This window comes from Jaculus jaculus, chromosome 16 (genome assembly GCF_020740685.1).
Source record: "Jaculus jaculus isolate mJacJac1 chromosome 16, mJacJac1.mat.Y.cur, whole genome shotgun sequence".
Lineage (NCBI taxonomy): Eukaryota > Metazoa > Chordata > Mammalia > Rodentia > Dipodidae > Jaculus > Jaculus jaculus.
This window is the reverse complement of record NC_059117.1, coordinates 59,697,704-59,715,451: the sequence shown is the minus strand read 5'-3', so window position 1 is coordinate 59,715,451 and position 17,748 is coordinate 59,697,704. Positions and strand designations below refer to the sequence as shown.

The 17,748-nt window shown below is 40.2% G+C and overlaps 1 protein-coding gene across 2 annotated transcripts in view; it reads right to left on the bottom strand.

Moving 5' to 3' along the window:
• The window catches only part of Tasor (transcription activation suppressor), a 101,731-nt gene that overhangs the window by 65,839 nt on the left and 18,144 nt on the right, over window positions 1-17,748 (bottom strand). For both annotated transcript variants that reach the window (XM_045135735.1, XM_045135736.1), the window contains exons 7-11: window positions 14,838-14,962; window positions 6,738-6,769; window positions 5,319-5,424; window positions 2,349-2,452; window positions 2,166-2,269 (exon numbers count right to left, since the gene is read on the bottom strand). In XM_045135735.1, coding sequence (XP_044991670.1) covers window positions 2,166-2,269; window positions 2,349-2,452; window positions 5,319-5,424; window positions 6,738-6,769; window positions 14,838-14,962 — 471 coding nt within the window. The remainder of the gene's footprint in view (window positions 1-2,165; window positions 2,270-2,348; window positions 2,453-5,318; window positions 5,425-6,737; window positions 6,770-14,837; window positions 14,963-17,748) is intronic.

The following is a 17,748-nucleotide window of genomic DNA, read 5'->3' as shown; positions in this document are numbered from 1 at the left end:
ACGAAATGATAAGAAATCAAACAACACAATTACCAAATGGGCTATGGGGCTATGGTTTAGTGGTTAAGGTGCTTGCTGGGAAAGCCCAAGGAGCCAGGTTTGATTCCCCAGGACCCATATAATCCAGATGCACAAGGTGGCACATGTGTCTGGAATTCGTTTGTAGTGGCTAGAGGGCCTGATGTGCCCATTCTCTCTCTCTCTCTCTACCTTTTTCTCTAATAAATAAACTAATTTTTTAATGCAACGTTTACAATAAACATGGGCTTATTTCCCCAAGTCCCTTAAAATTGTACCCATGGCCAGTTATCTAGTTAACTGCACTGATCCCAAGGGATAATAAACCCTTTATCTATATCACGAAGGCTAAGAGATTATAATGAGACAGATTCCTAGCTGAGGTTCTGAGGCACCAAGCTGGCAGAGTCATGTCCCTAGGTATTTACATTAAAGGGACGATTATGTTCCAGTTTCTGCAGAAATTGTATCCTACTTTGTGTTAGGAATAAACTGAATAGATTATCTGTCTCTTCCCTCTTTACAAACAAAGCCTTTCTCAGGCTGGAGAGATGTGTCAGTGGTTAAAGGCACTTATCTGCAAAGTCTGCCATCCTTGTTTGATTCCCCAGTATCCACATAAACCCAGATCCAGATGCACAGAGTGGCACATGAATTTGGAGTTCGTCTGCACCAGCAAGATACCTTAGCACACCCATTCTCTCTCTCAAATAAATAAATATCATTTTTAAAAAAGAAAAAGACCTTTGTTATTATGCCTTGCCTTTGGGACATTCTGCTAACGCACAGGACAACTGCCCTTAAGTTTAAATAGCATATCTTTTAAGTTATGATCTCAGAATTTACTCTGCAATTTGATTTTGGGAAGATTCAAGTCTTTTAAAAACCTAGTAAAGTTGCTAAGATCTAGGACAGAGCACTTTTCCTATTCTACCTTGTATCTTTAGGAAGTCAACAAGTATCATAATTTTCCGATAAACTCCTAACTACACAAATTCCCAATACTCTCTGAAATACAATATCCAAACAGATGTGGGTAACTTAATACTTCTTCATATCCCAATTTATTATCTCAATTCTCACCTTCTCAACTTGAGAGCAGAATATAGTTTGATTATGAGGAACACTCATATTATTGTCAGGCTTCTGGGGGTAAGAAATCTAACTATAAAAGTATATTCAGAAAGCCGGGTATGGTGGGACACACCTTTAATTCCAGCACTTGGGAGGTAGAGGTAGAGGACTGCCATGAGTTCGAGGCCACCCTGAGACTACATAGTGAATTCCAGGTCAGCCTGGGCTACAGTGAGAACCTACCTTGAAAAACCAGAAAGGAAGGAAGGAGGGAGGGAAGGAAGGGAAGGAGGGACAGTCCAGCTGGGTATGGTGGCACAGATCTTTAATTCCAGCATTTGGGAGACATGTAGGAGAACTGAGTTTGAGGCCAGTCTGAAACTATATAGTGAATTCCAAGTCAACCTGGGCTAGAATAAGATCCTACCATGAAAAACTAAAAGGGACGGGGGAGGGAGCCGGTGTGATAGCTCATGCCTTTAATCCCAGTACCTGGGAAGCAGAAGTAGGAGGATCACTGTGAGTTCAAGGCCACCCTGAGACTACATAGTGAATTTCAGGTCAGCCTGGGCTAGAGTGAGACCCTACCTCAAAAAACCAAGGTTAAAAAAAAAAAAAGAATACTATGCCTGTGGTAGTGGCTCATGTCTTTAATCCCAGTACTTGGGAGGGAGATAGGAGGATCGCTGAGAGTTTAAGGCCACCCTGAGACTACATAGTGAATTCCAAGTCAGCCTAGGCTAGAAAGAAAGACCCTACCTTGAAAAAAAAAAGCCGGGCATGGTGGTGCACACCTTTAACCCCAGCATTTGGAAAGCAGAGGTAGGAGGCTTGCTGTAAATTCAAGACCACCCTAAGACTACATAGTGAATTCCAGGTCAGCCTGGGATAGAGTGAAACCTTACCTCAAAAAACAAAAACAAACAAAAAAAAACCTAGTCATAGTACAAACTGTTAGGCGAATGAGAGCACCAAAGAGAGACCTTGTGAGATTTTCATAGGCAAAAATAAATGATTATTTAGATATGTTATTTTCAAGGGATAGTAGGAATATTTTAAAGCCTTTCACTCACAAGTTTTTCCCTCTCCAGTTTTTGCAGTAAACTTTCCATGTTACTTCCAATTTTTGTTTTTTCTACAACTTCATAAAGGCTGCAATACATTCCATTCTTCAAAACTGACATGAGAAAAAAAACACGGTAAATATCAAATCAAATCTGCTTCTTATATATTTTAGTGAAATTAAGTTACTTTACCTTCATTTGGACCCAAGTATGTTTCTTTATAAAACAATGCTGGGGGGATTTTCTGTTTCAAATGATCAATACTCATAACTGTTTCAACATCTAACTTCTCAGGACTGAAAGACAATTTAAAAAAGAATGTTTGTCATACCTGTATTTCTGATTCTAATAAAGTAATGTAAGTAATATATACTTGACCAAAAATACAAGAATAGATCCATTAATATTTTACCTTCCTTATCCTAACGAGGACCTGATATACAAAGTTCAGGTACCTATACATAGGTAACTGCTAATACTGCCAACCTTACAGCCTTAAGCCAGAAGAGTGACTATTACTTATCAATCAGACTAACAACAAAGAGTAAAATATTATCATTTTGTTAAAGACAGTCAAGTGTGAACTAGTTAATTTTGTTTTGTTTTCAAACACCAGAGGCCTTCTATATGCTAAGCCAAGCATGGTATCTATCACTGATCACATGTCTACCCTTCAGGACAAACTAAGTCTTCAAACCTATATAAAATTTTCTCTGATGATAGCTACAGATCCTTTTAGAACTTTCCATTCCAACATATGTGGCTTAAGACTAAAAACAGTATACATATTTTAACTTCCACATTAAGGGTCTTTCCAATAAAGGTCTGGCTAACATGTTTTGTTTTGAGATGAGCTTCACTATGTAATTTTGGCTGGCCAGGACTCACTATGTGGCAAAGAGTGTCCTTAAAAACTCATAATCCTGCTGGGCATGGTGGTACATGCCTTTAATCCCAGTACTCAGGAGGCAGAGGTAGGAGGATTGCTATGAGTTCAAGACCAGCCTGAGACTACACAGTGAATTCCAGGTCAGCCTGGGCTAAAGTGAGACTCTACCTCTAAAAACTAAATAAAAAGAAAGAAACAAAACAAAACAAAAAAACTCAGCCTCCCAAGTAAAGGCATGTGCCACCATGCCCAGCTAGAACTGGTCAACTTTTAAATCTATTTATATTCAGGGGGCTGGAGAGATGGCTTAGCAGTTAAGGTACTTGCCTGTGAAGCCTAAGGACCTAGGTTCGACTCCCCAGAACCTACTTAAGCCAGATGCACATGGTGATACATGGATGTATCTGGAGTTCGTTTGCAGAGGTTAAAGGCCATGGCACACCCATTCTAGCTATTATATTCAGAACTATGTCAAAACTTAAATTTCTATCTTTCAGATTTAAAATCATGTAGAAAATATTTTACACTATAAATGTGACTAGCCCTTCCTCAAATCAAGATAGAAAAACAGAGGGCTCATTTTGCCAATTAACTTTCTGAAGTTATTAAATCAATCTTGTTTATTTCTTTGTGTGTGTGTGTTTGTGCATGTGCGCGCACACACACAAATGCATGTACCTGGTGTGCACATGTGTGGAAGCCAGGGCAGGTATTCCACTCATTCAATCTTTTGCCTCATTTCCTTAAGACCAAGTCACTCACTAAAAATGGAGACATCAGGTTTTCAGTTGGACTGGCAAACCCGTGAGGCCTAAGTGATTTTTCTGACTCTATTCCCTTAACACTAGGCTATGTGTAACCAATCCTGGCTCTCTGTGGATTTGCTGGGGAACAGACTAAGGTATCAAGCTTGGACAATAAATGCCCCCTACCTGCTGAGCCACATCCCCAGTCCTAAACCAACCTTTTAAAAAATAAATCAGAGCTGGAGAGATGGCTATACAGTTTAGGTGCTTACCTGGCAAAGCCTAAGGACCTGGGTCTGATTCCCTAGTACCCATGTAAAGTCAGATACACAAGGTGGCACACTAGTCTGGAGTTTGTTTTCAGTAGGTAAGAGTCCCTGGTGAGTCCTTTCTCTCTTGGCCTTTCTTTCTTTCTCTTTCAAATAAATAAAAATTCTGTTCAAAAAAGGCATGGTGGAGAACTCCTTTAATCTCATTCATTACCCAGGAAGCAGAGGTAGTAGGATCACTGAGCTCAAGGCCAACCAGGTCAGCCTGGGCTAGAGTAAGACCATACTTCAAAAAGACTGGAGCGATGCTTAGAGGTTAAGGCACTTGCCTGCAAAGCCAAAATACCCAGGTTCTATTCCTCATGACCCACATAAGCCAGATGTGCAAGATGGCAAATACACATGGAGTTCATCTGCAGTAGCTAGAGGACCTGGTGAACCCATTCCCTATATCTATCTCCCTCTTTGTTTCTTTCTGTGTCTCAAATAAATAAATAAATAAATAAAATACTAAAAACAAAAACACTGAAGTTCTTATAAAACAAAAGTAAAATTGAAACATGGAGTTAAAAAGCCAAGAAAGGGCTGGAAAGATGGCTTACCAGTTAAGGCTCATTGCCTTCAAAGCCAAAGGACCCAGGTTCAATTCCTCAGGACCCACATAAGACAGATACACAAAGTGGTGCATGCGTATGGATTTTGCAGCAGGTAGAGTCCCCGACATGATCATTCTCTCTATCTGTTTCTTCCTCTCTCTCAAATAAATTAGTTTTTTAAAAAAAGCAGCAGCAAAGAAAAAGAAAATAGCAGGATGCAGTAGTGTAATCTTGGAGTCCTAAATAGTTGGGAATTTAAGGCCAGCCTGGGCAACAGGTTTTAACAATATATTTAAAACAGAAAAGAAAAGAAAGCTGGGCATGGTGGCGCACGCCTTTAATCCCAGCACTCGGGAGGCAGAGGTAGGAGGATTGGATCACCGTGAGTTCAAGGCCACCCTGAGACTCTGTAGTGAATTCCAGGTCAGCCTGGGCTAGAGTGAGACCCTACCTCGAAAAACTAAAAAAAAAAAAAGAAAAGAAAAACTAAAGAACCTGACAGAATGACTACTGTCAACTGTTATTTTCTCTGGTGTTTTAGGTCAGAATTCGAAGTAATGTGTCTTATCACAGCACGAGAAGGGGGCCTGTGTCACGATACTTTGTTCTCCTTCATTCCCTCCTCTATACCGTCCTCTGTGCCCCCTCCACAACATACTTACAGCTTGATGGGCAAGAAAGCACGAGTGGCTGATCTCAGAGAAATGTAGCACAGAAGTTTTCCTCTATTTAACAGTTGTCCTTTCCACAAGGTATAGTTACATCTCTCTAAATAAAAATTGATAGAGTACAGTTATTTGATAACCCAAAAAAATAAATATATTTGGCAGAAACGAAAAGTATCTAGAAACAAGATATAAAACAAGCATAAAAATAAGTCTTGAACTCCTGATCTTCCTGCTTCTGCCTCTTCAGCAATCCTACTGACATGTGCCACTACAACTGGCAAAAATGACAGTCTCCATTATGAAAAAATTCAAATATTAAAATTTCAGGCTAGGTGTGGTAGCACACGACCTTAATCCCAGCACTCAGGAAGCTGAGGTAGGAGGATTAATATGAACTCAGGGCCAGCCTGAGAATACATAGTGAATTCTAGGTTAGCCTGGGTGTGGTAGTTTGAATGGATGGCCCCCAATATATTCATTTTTCTTTATTGTTTGTAGTTTGCATCTGCAGCCACCTGGCTGAAGGCAGTGTCACTGGGTAGATCTCAGTGAACCTGAATCTGTCTGCTACACTGGGCTAGTGATAAACCCTACCTCAAAAAACCACTAACAGGGTTGGAGGAGTGGCTCAGCGGTCAAGGTGCTTGCCTGTGAAACATAAGATCTAGGTTCAATTCTCCAGTACCCACATAAACCAGATGCACAAAGTGGTGCATGTGTCTGGAGTTTGTTTGCAGTGGCTAGAAGCTCTGGTGTACCTATTTCTCTGTCTGCCTCTTTCTCTATCAAATAAATATTTAAAAAAAAATATTTCAGTTTTAGGAATCTTCTTCCTATAATCAATCTATGTAACGGTCCTCATCAGATCAAAGAAACAAAGATAATGCAGTCATTGTTTTTTTAACTTTCTCCACAGGAGACCACACAAGTAGGGTCTCCTATCTTCTATTTAAACTTTTATGATCAAGATACAAAGACACAGACTGGAGAAATGGCTTAGCAGTTAAGGTGCTTGCCTGTGAAGCCTAAGGACCCATGTTCAACTCCCCAGATCCCACATAAGCCAGATGCACAACACGACATGTGCAAGGTTGCACGTGCACACAAGGTGGAACACACATCTGGAGTTCAACTTTAGTGGCTGGAGGCCCTGGTGCCCCAATTATCTCTCTCTCATCAATAAAAAAGAAACAAAGACAACCTCAATGTTGTTTTCAATTTTCTTCATCTCTTCTTAAATGAAACTTTGTTTGAATACAGCTACTGGTGCTACATTATAACATGGCCCACCTATTTTCTCGTATGTTACAGATTTTCATCATGAAAATCAACAAAGCACTTAATTTATTCAGCTTTCACCACATGTATGTATTCTTTCAACTTATAAAAGTAAAAAAAAGGGAATATTCTTACCTATGTTTCTGTCTGCATTAAAGCTGTTAGATCTACAAATAAATTTTTAAAAAGAAAAATATTAATTGCTTTGTAATAACATGAAGATTAACACTTAGTGCTTTGATATAGTGACTTTTTTTTTTTTTTTGCAGTGCTGGGGATAGATAGAACCTATTGTCTCACACATGCTGGCAAGTAGTCTATACTGAGCTACAGCGTCAGCCCCATTAATCCTGTTTTTCTATTTTTCCTTTTTTTTCTTTTTGTTTTTCAAGGTAGGGTCTCACTCAAGCTCAGGCTGACTTGGAATTCATTATGAAGTCTCAGGGTAGCCTTGAACTCACAGTGATCCTCCTACCTCTGCCTCCCAAGTGCTGGGATTAAAGGTGTGCACCACCACATCCAGCTTCTTTTTCCTTTTGTAATTTTATGTGTGTATGCATGTTTGTAGGTATGTGCAAGTCCAGTCACAGGTCACATTGGGTGTCTTCCTTGAGTGATTTTATATGTGTATGCATGTAAGCATGTTTGTAGGTAGTTGCATGTTACTAGTATATCTGCAGAAGTTTATGGGAGCTGTTTTTTATACTCCTGTTTTGACAAAAGGTACCCTTAATAGACACACTCCAATAAGATCTCTGTCCACTATCTTATCTTGAAAAACAGCTTCAATATACATTTAAATATATCCATTCTAAGTGTTGGGGGGGGGAGGGAGGGAATTATCATGGGATTTTTTTTATAATCATGGAAAATGTTAATAAAAATTAAAAAATTTAAAAAAAGATAGTAAAAAAAGCAATAAATTATCTAGCAATTTTAGCATAAAAAATATATCCATTCTGCACTCAATAGATATTTAGCTGTAAGTTCCCATTATTCAGCAGGCACAATTTTGGTTAAGAATGACAAGGATAGGGTTGGAGAGATGGTGTGTCCATTCTCTCCTCTCCCTGTGTCTTTCTCTCTCTCAAATAAACAATAAAATATTTTTTAAAAAGAATGATAAGGATAAACAGAACAAAATATCTTAATTCAAACAATCTGTAACCTGATGGCAGGCAACCATAAAATAGTTTACTAAATGATGAAGAGACCACAGGAGATGCTTCAGTGGGTGAAGCACTTGCTGGACAAGCCTGATTATCCAAGTTAGGATCTCCTACCTCAAAAAGAAGGTAGGAGCTAGAGAGATGGCTCAGTGATTAGAGGTACTTGCTTGCAAAGCCATATGCACAAAATTGCACAAAATGCTTGCAGTTTGTTTACAGCAACAAGTGGCCCCAACACACCCACATTCATACTCTTTCCTTTCTTCTCACAAATAAATAGTTTTACAAAAAAAAAAAAAAAAAAAAGGTGGAAGGCAGGCATGGTGGTACCTTTAATCCCAATATTCAGTAGGCAGAGGTAAGAGGATTACCATGAGTCCAAGACCAAAATGGGTCAACAGAGTGATTTATAGGTAAGCCTGGGCTCGAGTGAGACACTACCTCAAAAAAGACTAAAGTAGCTGGGCATGGTGGCACATGTCTTTAATCCCAGCACTTGGGAGGCACAGGTAGGAGGATTGCCATGAGTTCAAGCCACCTTGAGACTACATAGTGAATCCTAGGTCAGCCAGGGCTAGAGTGAAACCCTACCTCAACAAAACAAAAAACTAAAATAGGGGCTGGCAGAGAGTTAACACACTTGTCTGCAATGCCTAACGACCTTGGTTCAATCTCCAGTAATCACGTAAAGCCAGATGCACAAAGTGGCACATGCATCTGGAGTTGTTTGCAGTGGCTGAAGGCCCTGGCACACGCACTGTCTCTGTCTCTCCTTTCTATATCTCTCTGCTTACAAATAAATACTTTTCAAAAAAGACTAAAATAAATAAAGGCAGAAGGCAAGAACTGACACTCAAGGTTATACTCTGATTTACACATGCATGCCTGTATTCACACATATGAACATATACACAACATATACACACATGCAATATTTGAAAACAAACAAAAACACAGGAACAAGGGCTGAAAATTAAAAGAAATAACTCCATGATTAAGTATGAAAAACAGTAGTGCAGGTAACAGGGAAGGAGCAGCAAGTGCAGGGTCACAAGGCCAGTGTCCATGGCACACTCAAGGTACATATCAAATTAAGGATGCAGTCACTAGTGCCATGGTATGATCTTACTAAGTGCTGTATCTTTTTTTTTTTTTTTTTTTGAGAGAGAATTAGCCTCTAGTCATTGCAATCGAACTCCAGACCTGTGTGGCAATTTGTACACATGCAAGACCCTGTACGTGTATTATCTTGTGCATCTGGCTTACGTGGGATCTGGAGAGTTGAACATGGGTCCTTAGGCTTTGCAGGCAAGCACCTTAACTGCTAAGCCATCTCTCTAAGCTCATCTTTTAAAGATCACTTATGAAAAAATGCTTTAGTAAAATGTGTATACCACAGAAATCATAAATACAGAGCAGTAAACAGATACATAACCATTTCTCTATTACATGAATTGGTACTTGTAACTTGTGTCACTAACATGAAAAATGTGCTGTACAGGGGCTGGAGAGATGGGTCAGCAGTTAAAGGTGTTTGCCTGCAGAACCTGACAGCCCAGGTTCAAGTCCCCAGCACACACACAAAGCCAGATGCACAAAGTGGCATATAGGTCTGTAGTCCATTGGCAGTAGCAAGAGGCCCTGGTGCACCCATTCTCTCTCTTTTTCTCATAAGTATTTTTTTGGATATGCAGTACAGCAGGACATAGTGACTCATCTTGTAATCCTAGCAATAAGGCATGAGCACTGCCCTACGTTTAAAGTCAGCCTGACCCATACCTGTGAAGCTAAAGGACCCAGGTTTGATTCTCCAGGACCCAAGTAAGCCAGATGCACAAGGTGATGCATGTGTCTGGAGTTTGTTTGCAGTGGCTAGAAGCCCTGGTGCACCCATTCTCTCTATCTGCCTCTTTTTCTCTCTCTCAAATAAACAAAATAAAAATAAATAGCTAAATAAAGCCAGCCTGGGCTACATAATAAAACCCTCTCACAGAAGAATAAAGCACAACCAAGTGCTGCATCTCAAACAAAGTAAATGGGAAAACAATTTGATCTAGAAAACAGTTAACCTCAAACATAGTCATAAATGCTTCATAATATGTGGCTTTTAAAAAATATTTAATTCATTTATTTGCAAGCAGAGAGATAGAGAGAATGGGTATACCAGGGCCTCTTGCCACTGCAAATGAACTCCAGACACATGTGCCAGTTTGTGCATCTGGCTTATATGGGTACTGGGGAAATGGAAGTTGGTTTGTTAGACATTGCAGGCAAATGCCTTAACCGCTAAGCCATCTCTCCAGCCCACAATATGTGGCTTTAAAAAAGTTATTTGTGGGGGCTGGAGAGATGGCTTAGCGGTTAAGACACTTGCCCGCAAAGCCAGAGGACCTAGGTTCGATTCCCCAGGACCCACATAAGCCAGATGCACAAAGGGGCGCATGCATCTGGAGTTTGTTTGCAGTGGCTGGATGCCCTAACATACCCATTCTCTCTCTCTCCCTGTGTCTGACTCTGTCTCTCTCAAATACATAAATAAAAACAAAATATTTTTTAAAAATGTATTTGTATGCAGAAGTCTTCACACCTGGGCCTATGGTGCCAGTGGCAATCCTTATATGCCATGATGTAAGACACATGCAGGGCTGGGGGAGTGCTGGAGGTACTTGGGCTTGAGAGCTGGCCTTGTGGGATGAACATGGATATTCTTTTTTTTTTTTAAGTTTTTTTTATTTTTTATTTATTTTATTTATTTATTTATTTATTTGAGAGCGACAGACAGAAAGAAAGACAGATAGAGGGAGAGGGAGAGAGAGAGAATGGGCGCGCCAGGGCTTCCAGCCCCCTCAAACGAACTCCAGACACGTGCGCCCCCTTGTGCATCTGGCTAACGTGGGACCTGGGGAACCGAGCCTCGAACCAGGGTCCTTAGGCTTCACAGGCAAGCGCTTAACCGCTAAGCCATCTCTCCAGCCCGAACATGGATATTCTATCTTGGACCTTCCTTGCCCCAGGAAGCACACAGACTGTACTGTGTGTCCCTGTTTGATTGGGGAGAAAACAGGGAAATTTGGTTTAGGACTCCTGTAGGAAGGAGATTAAAAAGAAGTGCTAATTTCTTCACTCAAATATGGCTGGAGGGATTACCCCCCTCCCTTCTACAAAATGAGAGCCAGGATTGGGCATAACCTGACTCTAGACTCATTTTCCTCCAATTTGTTTCAGATGGGACAATAGGCTTCTAAGATATCCCAAAAGTCTCTGCCAGCATGTCTCAAAAAAAAAAAAAAAAAAAAAGACATGGGTTTAGCTGGCTGTTGTGGCACACACCTTTAATTGTAGCACTTGGGAGGTAAAGGTAGGATCGCTGTGAGTTTGAGGCCACCTTGAGACTACATAGTGAATTCCAGGTCAGCCTGAGCTAGAGTGAGAACCTACCTCGAAAAACCAAAAATGAAAAAAAAAAAAAAAAAAAATTTCCACACTAATGTAAACTCCAGATGCCTTGGAGGGGGATATTCTTAAAGATTTAATTTTTAACTCCATCAGCACCTGATATTCATAAGAAATTACAAAAATTGGTAGCCAAACAAGAGCTTACTACAATTGCTCCAGGTAGCAACATGTTTAGTATCATTGGGAAGTCAAGTAAAAGAAAAAGGGAGATAAAGAAAAAAGGACAGATGTCACCAGGAGATCCTAATGGTAATGAGAGTTGCTCAGGGAAGGATGCCCTTCACTGAAACGTTTAATTGGACAAAATCTAAAATATGTTTACTTGATGTCAATGTTTTAACCACTAAAGAAACTGATTCTTATGGTTAAGGCTTCATTCTTTTAACAGCTCACTGATGATAATTTGTTATGACTTAAGGCTTTAGCCAGGTGTGATGGTGCACACTTTTAATTCCAACACTCAGGAGGCAGAGATAGGAAGATCGCTGAGTTTGAGGACACCCTGAGTCAGGTCAAACAGGTCAACCTGTGCTAAAGTGGGACCCTACTGTGAAAAACAAAAAAAATAAAAATAAATAAATGGCTTTAAGGCTCTCAATAAAATTAGGTTTCTCTGTCAAGGTTTTAACTATGGAAGAAACTGAGCCTTAAGATAAAGGTTCATGTATAAATGTTTAATTTCCAAAGATGAGGTGTTCATCCATGGACATTGTAACTTTAAAGACAGCACCTGTTTTATTTATGTTAATTCTATCAAATGGTCATCATTAGGCTTAAATGATTTAATTTCAGTCATTATAACCTTTATCCTCCTGTTAGGTAAAATATGTAGGGATAGCTTGCCTAAGCTTTATACTCACACAGGTGTCTGGAATAATCAAAGATGTTTTCAAACACAGGTGCCAAGACTTTATACTTGTCGTTTTGCTGACAATTTCAAAATTAAATTACTTGGTTTAGATTTATATTGTTTTCAAGACTGGCAACAGGTTCTGCCTACATTTATAGCTATTAGATATTTGATGGATAAGACATGCCTACTTTTTATGCTTCAGATACAGTCTATGCTGTTACAGAATAACTAAACTTAGAGGTTAAACAAAATAACTTAAAACATTTGTATCTTGGGCTAGAGAGATAGCTTAGTGGTTAAGACGCATGCCTGCAAAGCTCAAGGACCCAGGTTCAATTCTCCAGGTCCCACATAAGCCAGCTGCACAAGGGGGTGCATACATCTGGAGTTTGTTTCCAGTGGCTAGAGGCCCTGATACACCCATTCTCTCTCTTTCCCTCTCTATATCTCTCTCCCTTTCTCTGTCTCAAATAAATAAAAATCTTTCTTTTTTTAAAAAATTTTTGTTTCTTTATTTATTTGAGAGGGACAGAGAGGAGGAGGCAGAGAAAGAATGGGCGTGCCAGAGCTTTCAGCCTCTGTAAACGAACTCCAGACATGTGCGCCCCCTTGTGCATCTGGCTAACGTGGGTCCTGGGGAATTGAGCCTTGAACTGAGATCCTTAGGCTTCACAGACAAGCGCTTAACTGCTAAGCCATCTCTCCAGCCCATCAAATAAATAAAAATCTTTAAAAAACAACAACAAAAAAAAAATTTTGTGTCTTTATTTTTTTATTTTTATTTTTTTTTTGAGGTAGGGTCTCACTCTAGCCCAGGCTGACCTGGAATTCACTCTGTAGTCTCAGGGTGGCCTCATACTCACAGCGATCCTCCTACCTCTGCCATCTGAGTACTGGAATTAAAGGCGCGCACCACCAAGCCCAGCTTGTGTCATTCTTTGACTGGATAGGTTTCAGTAATCAAATTTGCTACAATTGGACTCACCCGAGCTTAAAAAAAAAAAAGCCACTATTTTGGCCACTGGTTCGAGGCTCCATTCCCCAGGACCCATGTTAGCCAGATGCACAAGGGGGCGCACGTGTCTGGAGTTCGTTTGCAGTGGCTGGAAGCCCTGGCGTGCCCATTCTCTCTCTCTCTCTCTCTCTCTGCCTTTTTGCCTGTTGCTCTCAAATAAATAAATAAAAATAAACAACAAAAAAAATTAAAAAAAAAACAACAACAACAATAAAACAGCCAGGCATGGCGGTGCATGCCTTTAATCCCAACACTTGGGAAGCAGAGGTTAAGAGGATTGCTGTGAGTTTGAGGCCACCCTGAGACTCCATAGTGAATTCCAGGTCAGCCTGGGCTAGAGTGAGACACTACCTCAAAAAACCAAAAAAAGAAAAAAAGAAAAACAGAAAAACTTCCTATACTAGGAAGAATGGTGAGTTCCTTCTAACTTGTGTCAGGACATTACTAAATAAGTCCTGAGGCCAAAAATATATTGTACACCCCCCTACTGGCACCAAATGGCTCTATGGTATCAACCTTTGGCCCCGGCTACCCTCAGGACAAATTTAAACAGGTCCACTCTGGAAGGCTATTACACAAAATATGGTATATTCACCATTATCAAGATTAAATTTTGTGTACATATTCTTGATAACTTTTTTTTTTTTTTTTAAGTTTTTCGAGGTAGGGTCTCACTCTAGCCCAGGCTGACCTGGAATTCACTATGGAGTCTCAGGGTGGCCTTGAACTCACAGCAATCCTCCTATCTCTGCCTCCCAAGTGCTGGGATTAAAGGCGTGTGCCACCACGCCAGGCCCAACTTTTATAATAGATAATACCTCTTCTGTTTTACAAGCTATGCAGAAACAGATTCACCACCAGACACTACTGTGCCATTCAATGAACAGTTCTAGGAGAAAATCTTAGCCAGCTCATGCTCTGATGGTCCTGAGACAATCCAATTCCATTTACTTGGGTTCCCTTGAATGCTCCCCAAGGCCTAGAAATCCACAAGAAGGATAACCCTAAAGGCATGTTTACTGTGTGTTCACTTCTCATTAACTCCTTACTTTTACTCTTTCTCCATTTTCTTTCAAGACTATCTTCCTGTTCTCCATCAATATACTTTTGGGGTCCTTTAGAGTAACTCCCCTCTCTGGGAGAAACTTACTGCCATACTTTACACCACATTCAGCCAGAAGTAGTTCAAGATTTGACATCGCAGTTAGAGTGTCTTCTCATGACAGCGGGGAATGAGAAGGGAGGTACAGTTAGGATGACAAGACTCCCGAAGGTAAAAAAGGCAGAAAAGTCAGGACTTGCTAGAAATCAATGATGATTTGACTCATCTTTTGCCTAGTTCCCTAGACCCCTTTCTCCACCAATAACCAGGACCCCTCCTGGGAGGGAGGTATTTCATAGGATTTAAACGTTGTGGTTGATCACGTTCAGCCTCCAGAACTTGATGTCAGGGCTAACCTCTTCCCCTAGCCCTTACCAACCAGCAGTCCCTCTGGTTCACCCGAGCCAGAAAATAGCCCACCACTATAAGGTTATAAGGTATTTATAACATTTGGAAGGGGAAGGCAGGCTCTCTGACCACTTGGGAACTCCCATCTGTGGGTGAGTTTTTTCAAGGCCTGAAGGACCCCCTGGCTCTTACACTACACATGGGTTAGACATTAGTCAAGCAAAGTTTAAACAGGGGAGGTAGAGAAGCTCTGAAATGTCACTCTGGATATGTCTGAACCTGTGTTACTTACCTCAGAGAAGATACAAACTTTGGAGTTTGTATGTCATCTTTGTAAGTAAAGGACACCACCGCATATGGACAAACATGTCTTGGTCTTCGCCTTAGTTCATCAAAGCCATACTCATAAAAATAATACTAAAAATAAGAAAATGCAAAATTAACTTTCAGCAAGCAATAAGTAGAGACTAAAACCTTTTATTTAGAAACAGAGTACCATTTAAGCACCTCTGGCAAAAAGCAATTCTTTAAATTATAACTTTCCCACTTAGCCAAAACAAAAAATTTGTACATTCCACTTCTGAGTGTATCAGATCCCACAGCACTACTCTTAGTATAACAAATTTTACTTTTGTAAAGATAACCACAGGGAAAATGCAACAGATTTCATAGTGAAAACATAAAATAATATTGACTAAGCTCCTAGTCAGCCCAGAAAAGCCAATGTGATACAAAAAAAGAGCCGGGCGTGGTAGTGTATACCTTTAATCCCAGCACTTGGGAGGCAGAGGTAGGAGGATTGCTCTGAGTTCCAGGCTACCCTGAGACTACATAGTGAATTCCAGGTCAACCTGGGCTACAGTGAGACCCTACCTTAAAAAACCATAAAAAAAAAAAAAAAAAAAAAAAAGAGTATTGCCCAGCATGGTGGCTCATGCTTTTAATCCCTGCAGAGGGAGAAGGATCAGCAGGAGTTTGAGGCCACCCTGAGACTACAAAGTGAATTCTGGACTAGAGTGAGACCACTCCTCGAAACACCAAAAAAAAAAAAAAAAAAAAAAAAAAAAAGGGCATAGTGGCTCACACCTTTAATCCTAGCACTCAGGAAGCAGGGGAGGAAGGATCGCGGTGTGTTCAAGGCCGCCTTGGACATCTTTAATCTCAGCATTCTCGCAAGTGAGTTAGGGGGACTGCTATTAGTTTGAGGTGAGCCTGAACTACAGTGAGTTTCAGGTTAGCATGTACTAGAGACTTTGCCTCAAAATTACATAGGGCTGGGCTGGAGAGATGGCTTAGCAGTTAAGTGCTTGCCTGTGAAACCTAAGGACCTTAGTTCGAGGCTCGATTCCCCAGGACCCATGTAAACCAGATGTACAAGGTGGCACATGCATCTGGAGTTCATTTGCAGTGGCTGGAGGCCCTGATGCGCCCAATTCTCTCTCTCTCTCTCTCTCTGCCTCTTTCTCTGTCTGTTGCTCTCAAATAAATAAATAAAAATAAACAAACAAACAAAAACATAGGGCTAGAGAGATGGCTTAGAGGTTGAGGCACTTGCTTGCAAAGCCAGGAGACTCAGGTTCAATTCTCTAGTCCATGTAAAACCAGATGCACAAGGTGATGCATGCATTATGAGTTTGTTTGCAGTGGCTAGAGGAACTGATGTGCCCATTCTCTCTCCATCTCTCTCAAATAAATATTTAAATAACTAAACAAAACCAAAGGTACATTTCAGCCAATCCTAAACACCACGTTGTGTGTTACTGCCAAAGAAAACCATGTGGATTCCAACTACACAGCAAGTAGCCAAGGAAAGGTGGAAAAGATCACTTCTTTATCTGTCCAAAGCAGCAGACTTCCTTTACTCAACAGTCTCTTCCTTTTACCTGTTTACCACCTGCATTAGGCAGGGATTTTGACTTACATATTTTTATTTTAAAAGGACGTAGAGTCTGTAATATTGTTCTTCAAAGTCCTTTCCCATTGGAAAGTACCTACTCCAGTAATGCTGTGGCTCCAAACATTCTTCCAAGGAATTTTTTTGAAACAGAGTTTATAAATGCTTCTAGAAAGTCCACAATTCTTTATCATTTCACCTTAAATGCCCAATAATACCCCCTCCCCCAAAGTAATTCAGTCAGCAGCTCTGGATGTCTCTGGTCCATGTAATTTCTCCTTAAAGTCCCATCCACAGTCTTCCCACACTAAGATTCTTCAAAAAGTTGTGATAATAAACTTTAATATGGCAAAATTTTACAAAGACTTTCTATAGAAGTTAACCTAACTACATTTCACATACAATCGACTCAGACATGTGTATTTCTTGCATGTTTGTTAAAAAGAATAGCAGTACTTCAGTTAAGCTTCATATAAAAACACAACTAGGGCTGGCAAGATTGCTTAGTAAGCAGTTAAGACGCCTGCCTGCAAAGCCAAAGGACTCAGGTTCAATTCCCCAAGACCCACGTAAGCACAAGGTGGCACATGCATCTGGAGTTTGTAATGGCTGTATGCCCTGGTGCAACCATTCTTTCTCTCTCAAATAAATAAAATATTTAAAAAATAAAAAACACCAACACTAAAATTCACTATTACATTTTAAATATTTGAAAATGCATGTATACATAATGGGGTCATAATAAAGGTAAAATTCTATTTTAATAACACATACAAATGGAACTTATGGTAAGTTAAATAAGTCAAGCCAAGACAAACACAGCATGTGGATCTCAGGGAAGCCAAGAGTCCCAACAGTGGTTAGGTTATAAGAACTATGAATTGTGCAGGCAAAGGGAAATGCAGAAATGGTTCACCAGCACTGGAGTCTAACTGAAGAGGAGAAATATTTTCCTTTTTTGGAGCCAGGGATTAAAGCCAGGTCCTCACACATCCTAAGCACATCCTTCACCACTGAGATACATTCCCTAGTCAACGGTTTTCGGTATATTAATCATATTTAATAAAGCTTAAAAATTTAACTCAAAAGTGTATATCTTAAGTTTAATAGAGGAGGAAAAATGGGTCAAGCAGTTAAAGGGGCTTGGTTGCAAAGCCTGTCAGCCTGAGTTTGATTCCCCAGTACCCATGAAAAGCCAGATACACAAAGTGGCACATGCATTTGGAGTTCATTTGTAGTGGCTAGAGGCCCTGGTATGCCTGTACACTTTCTCTCTCTGTCTGCCTTTCTCTCTGCTTCTCTCAAATAA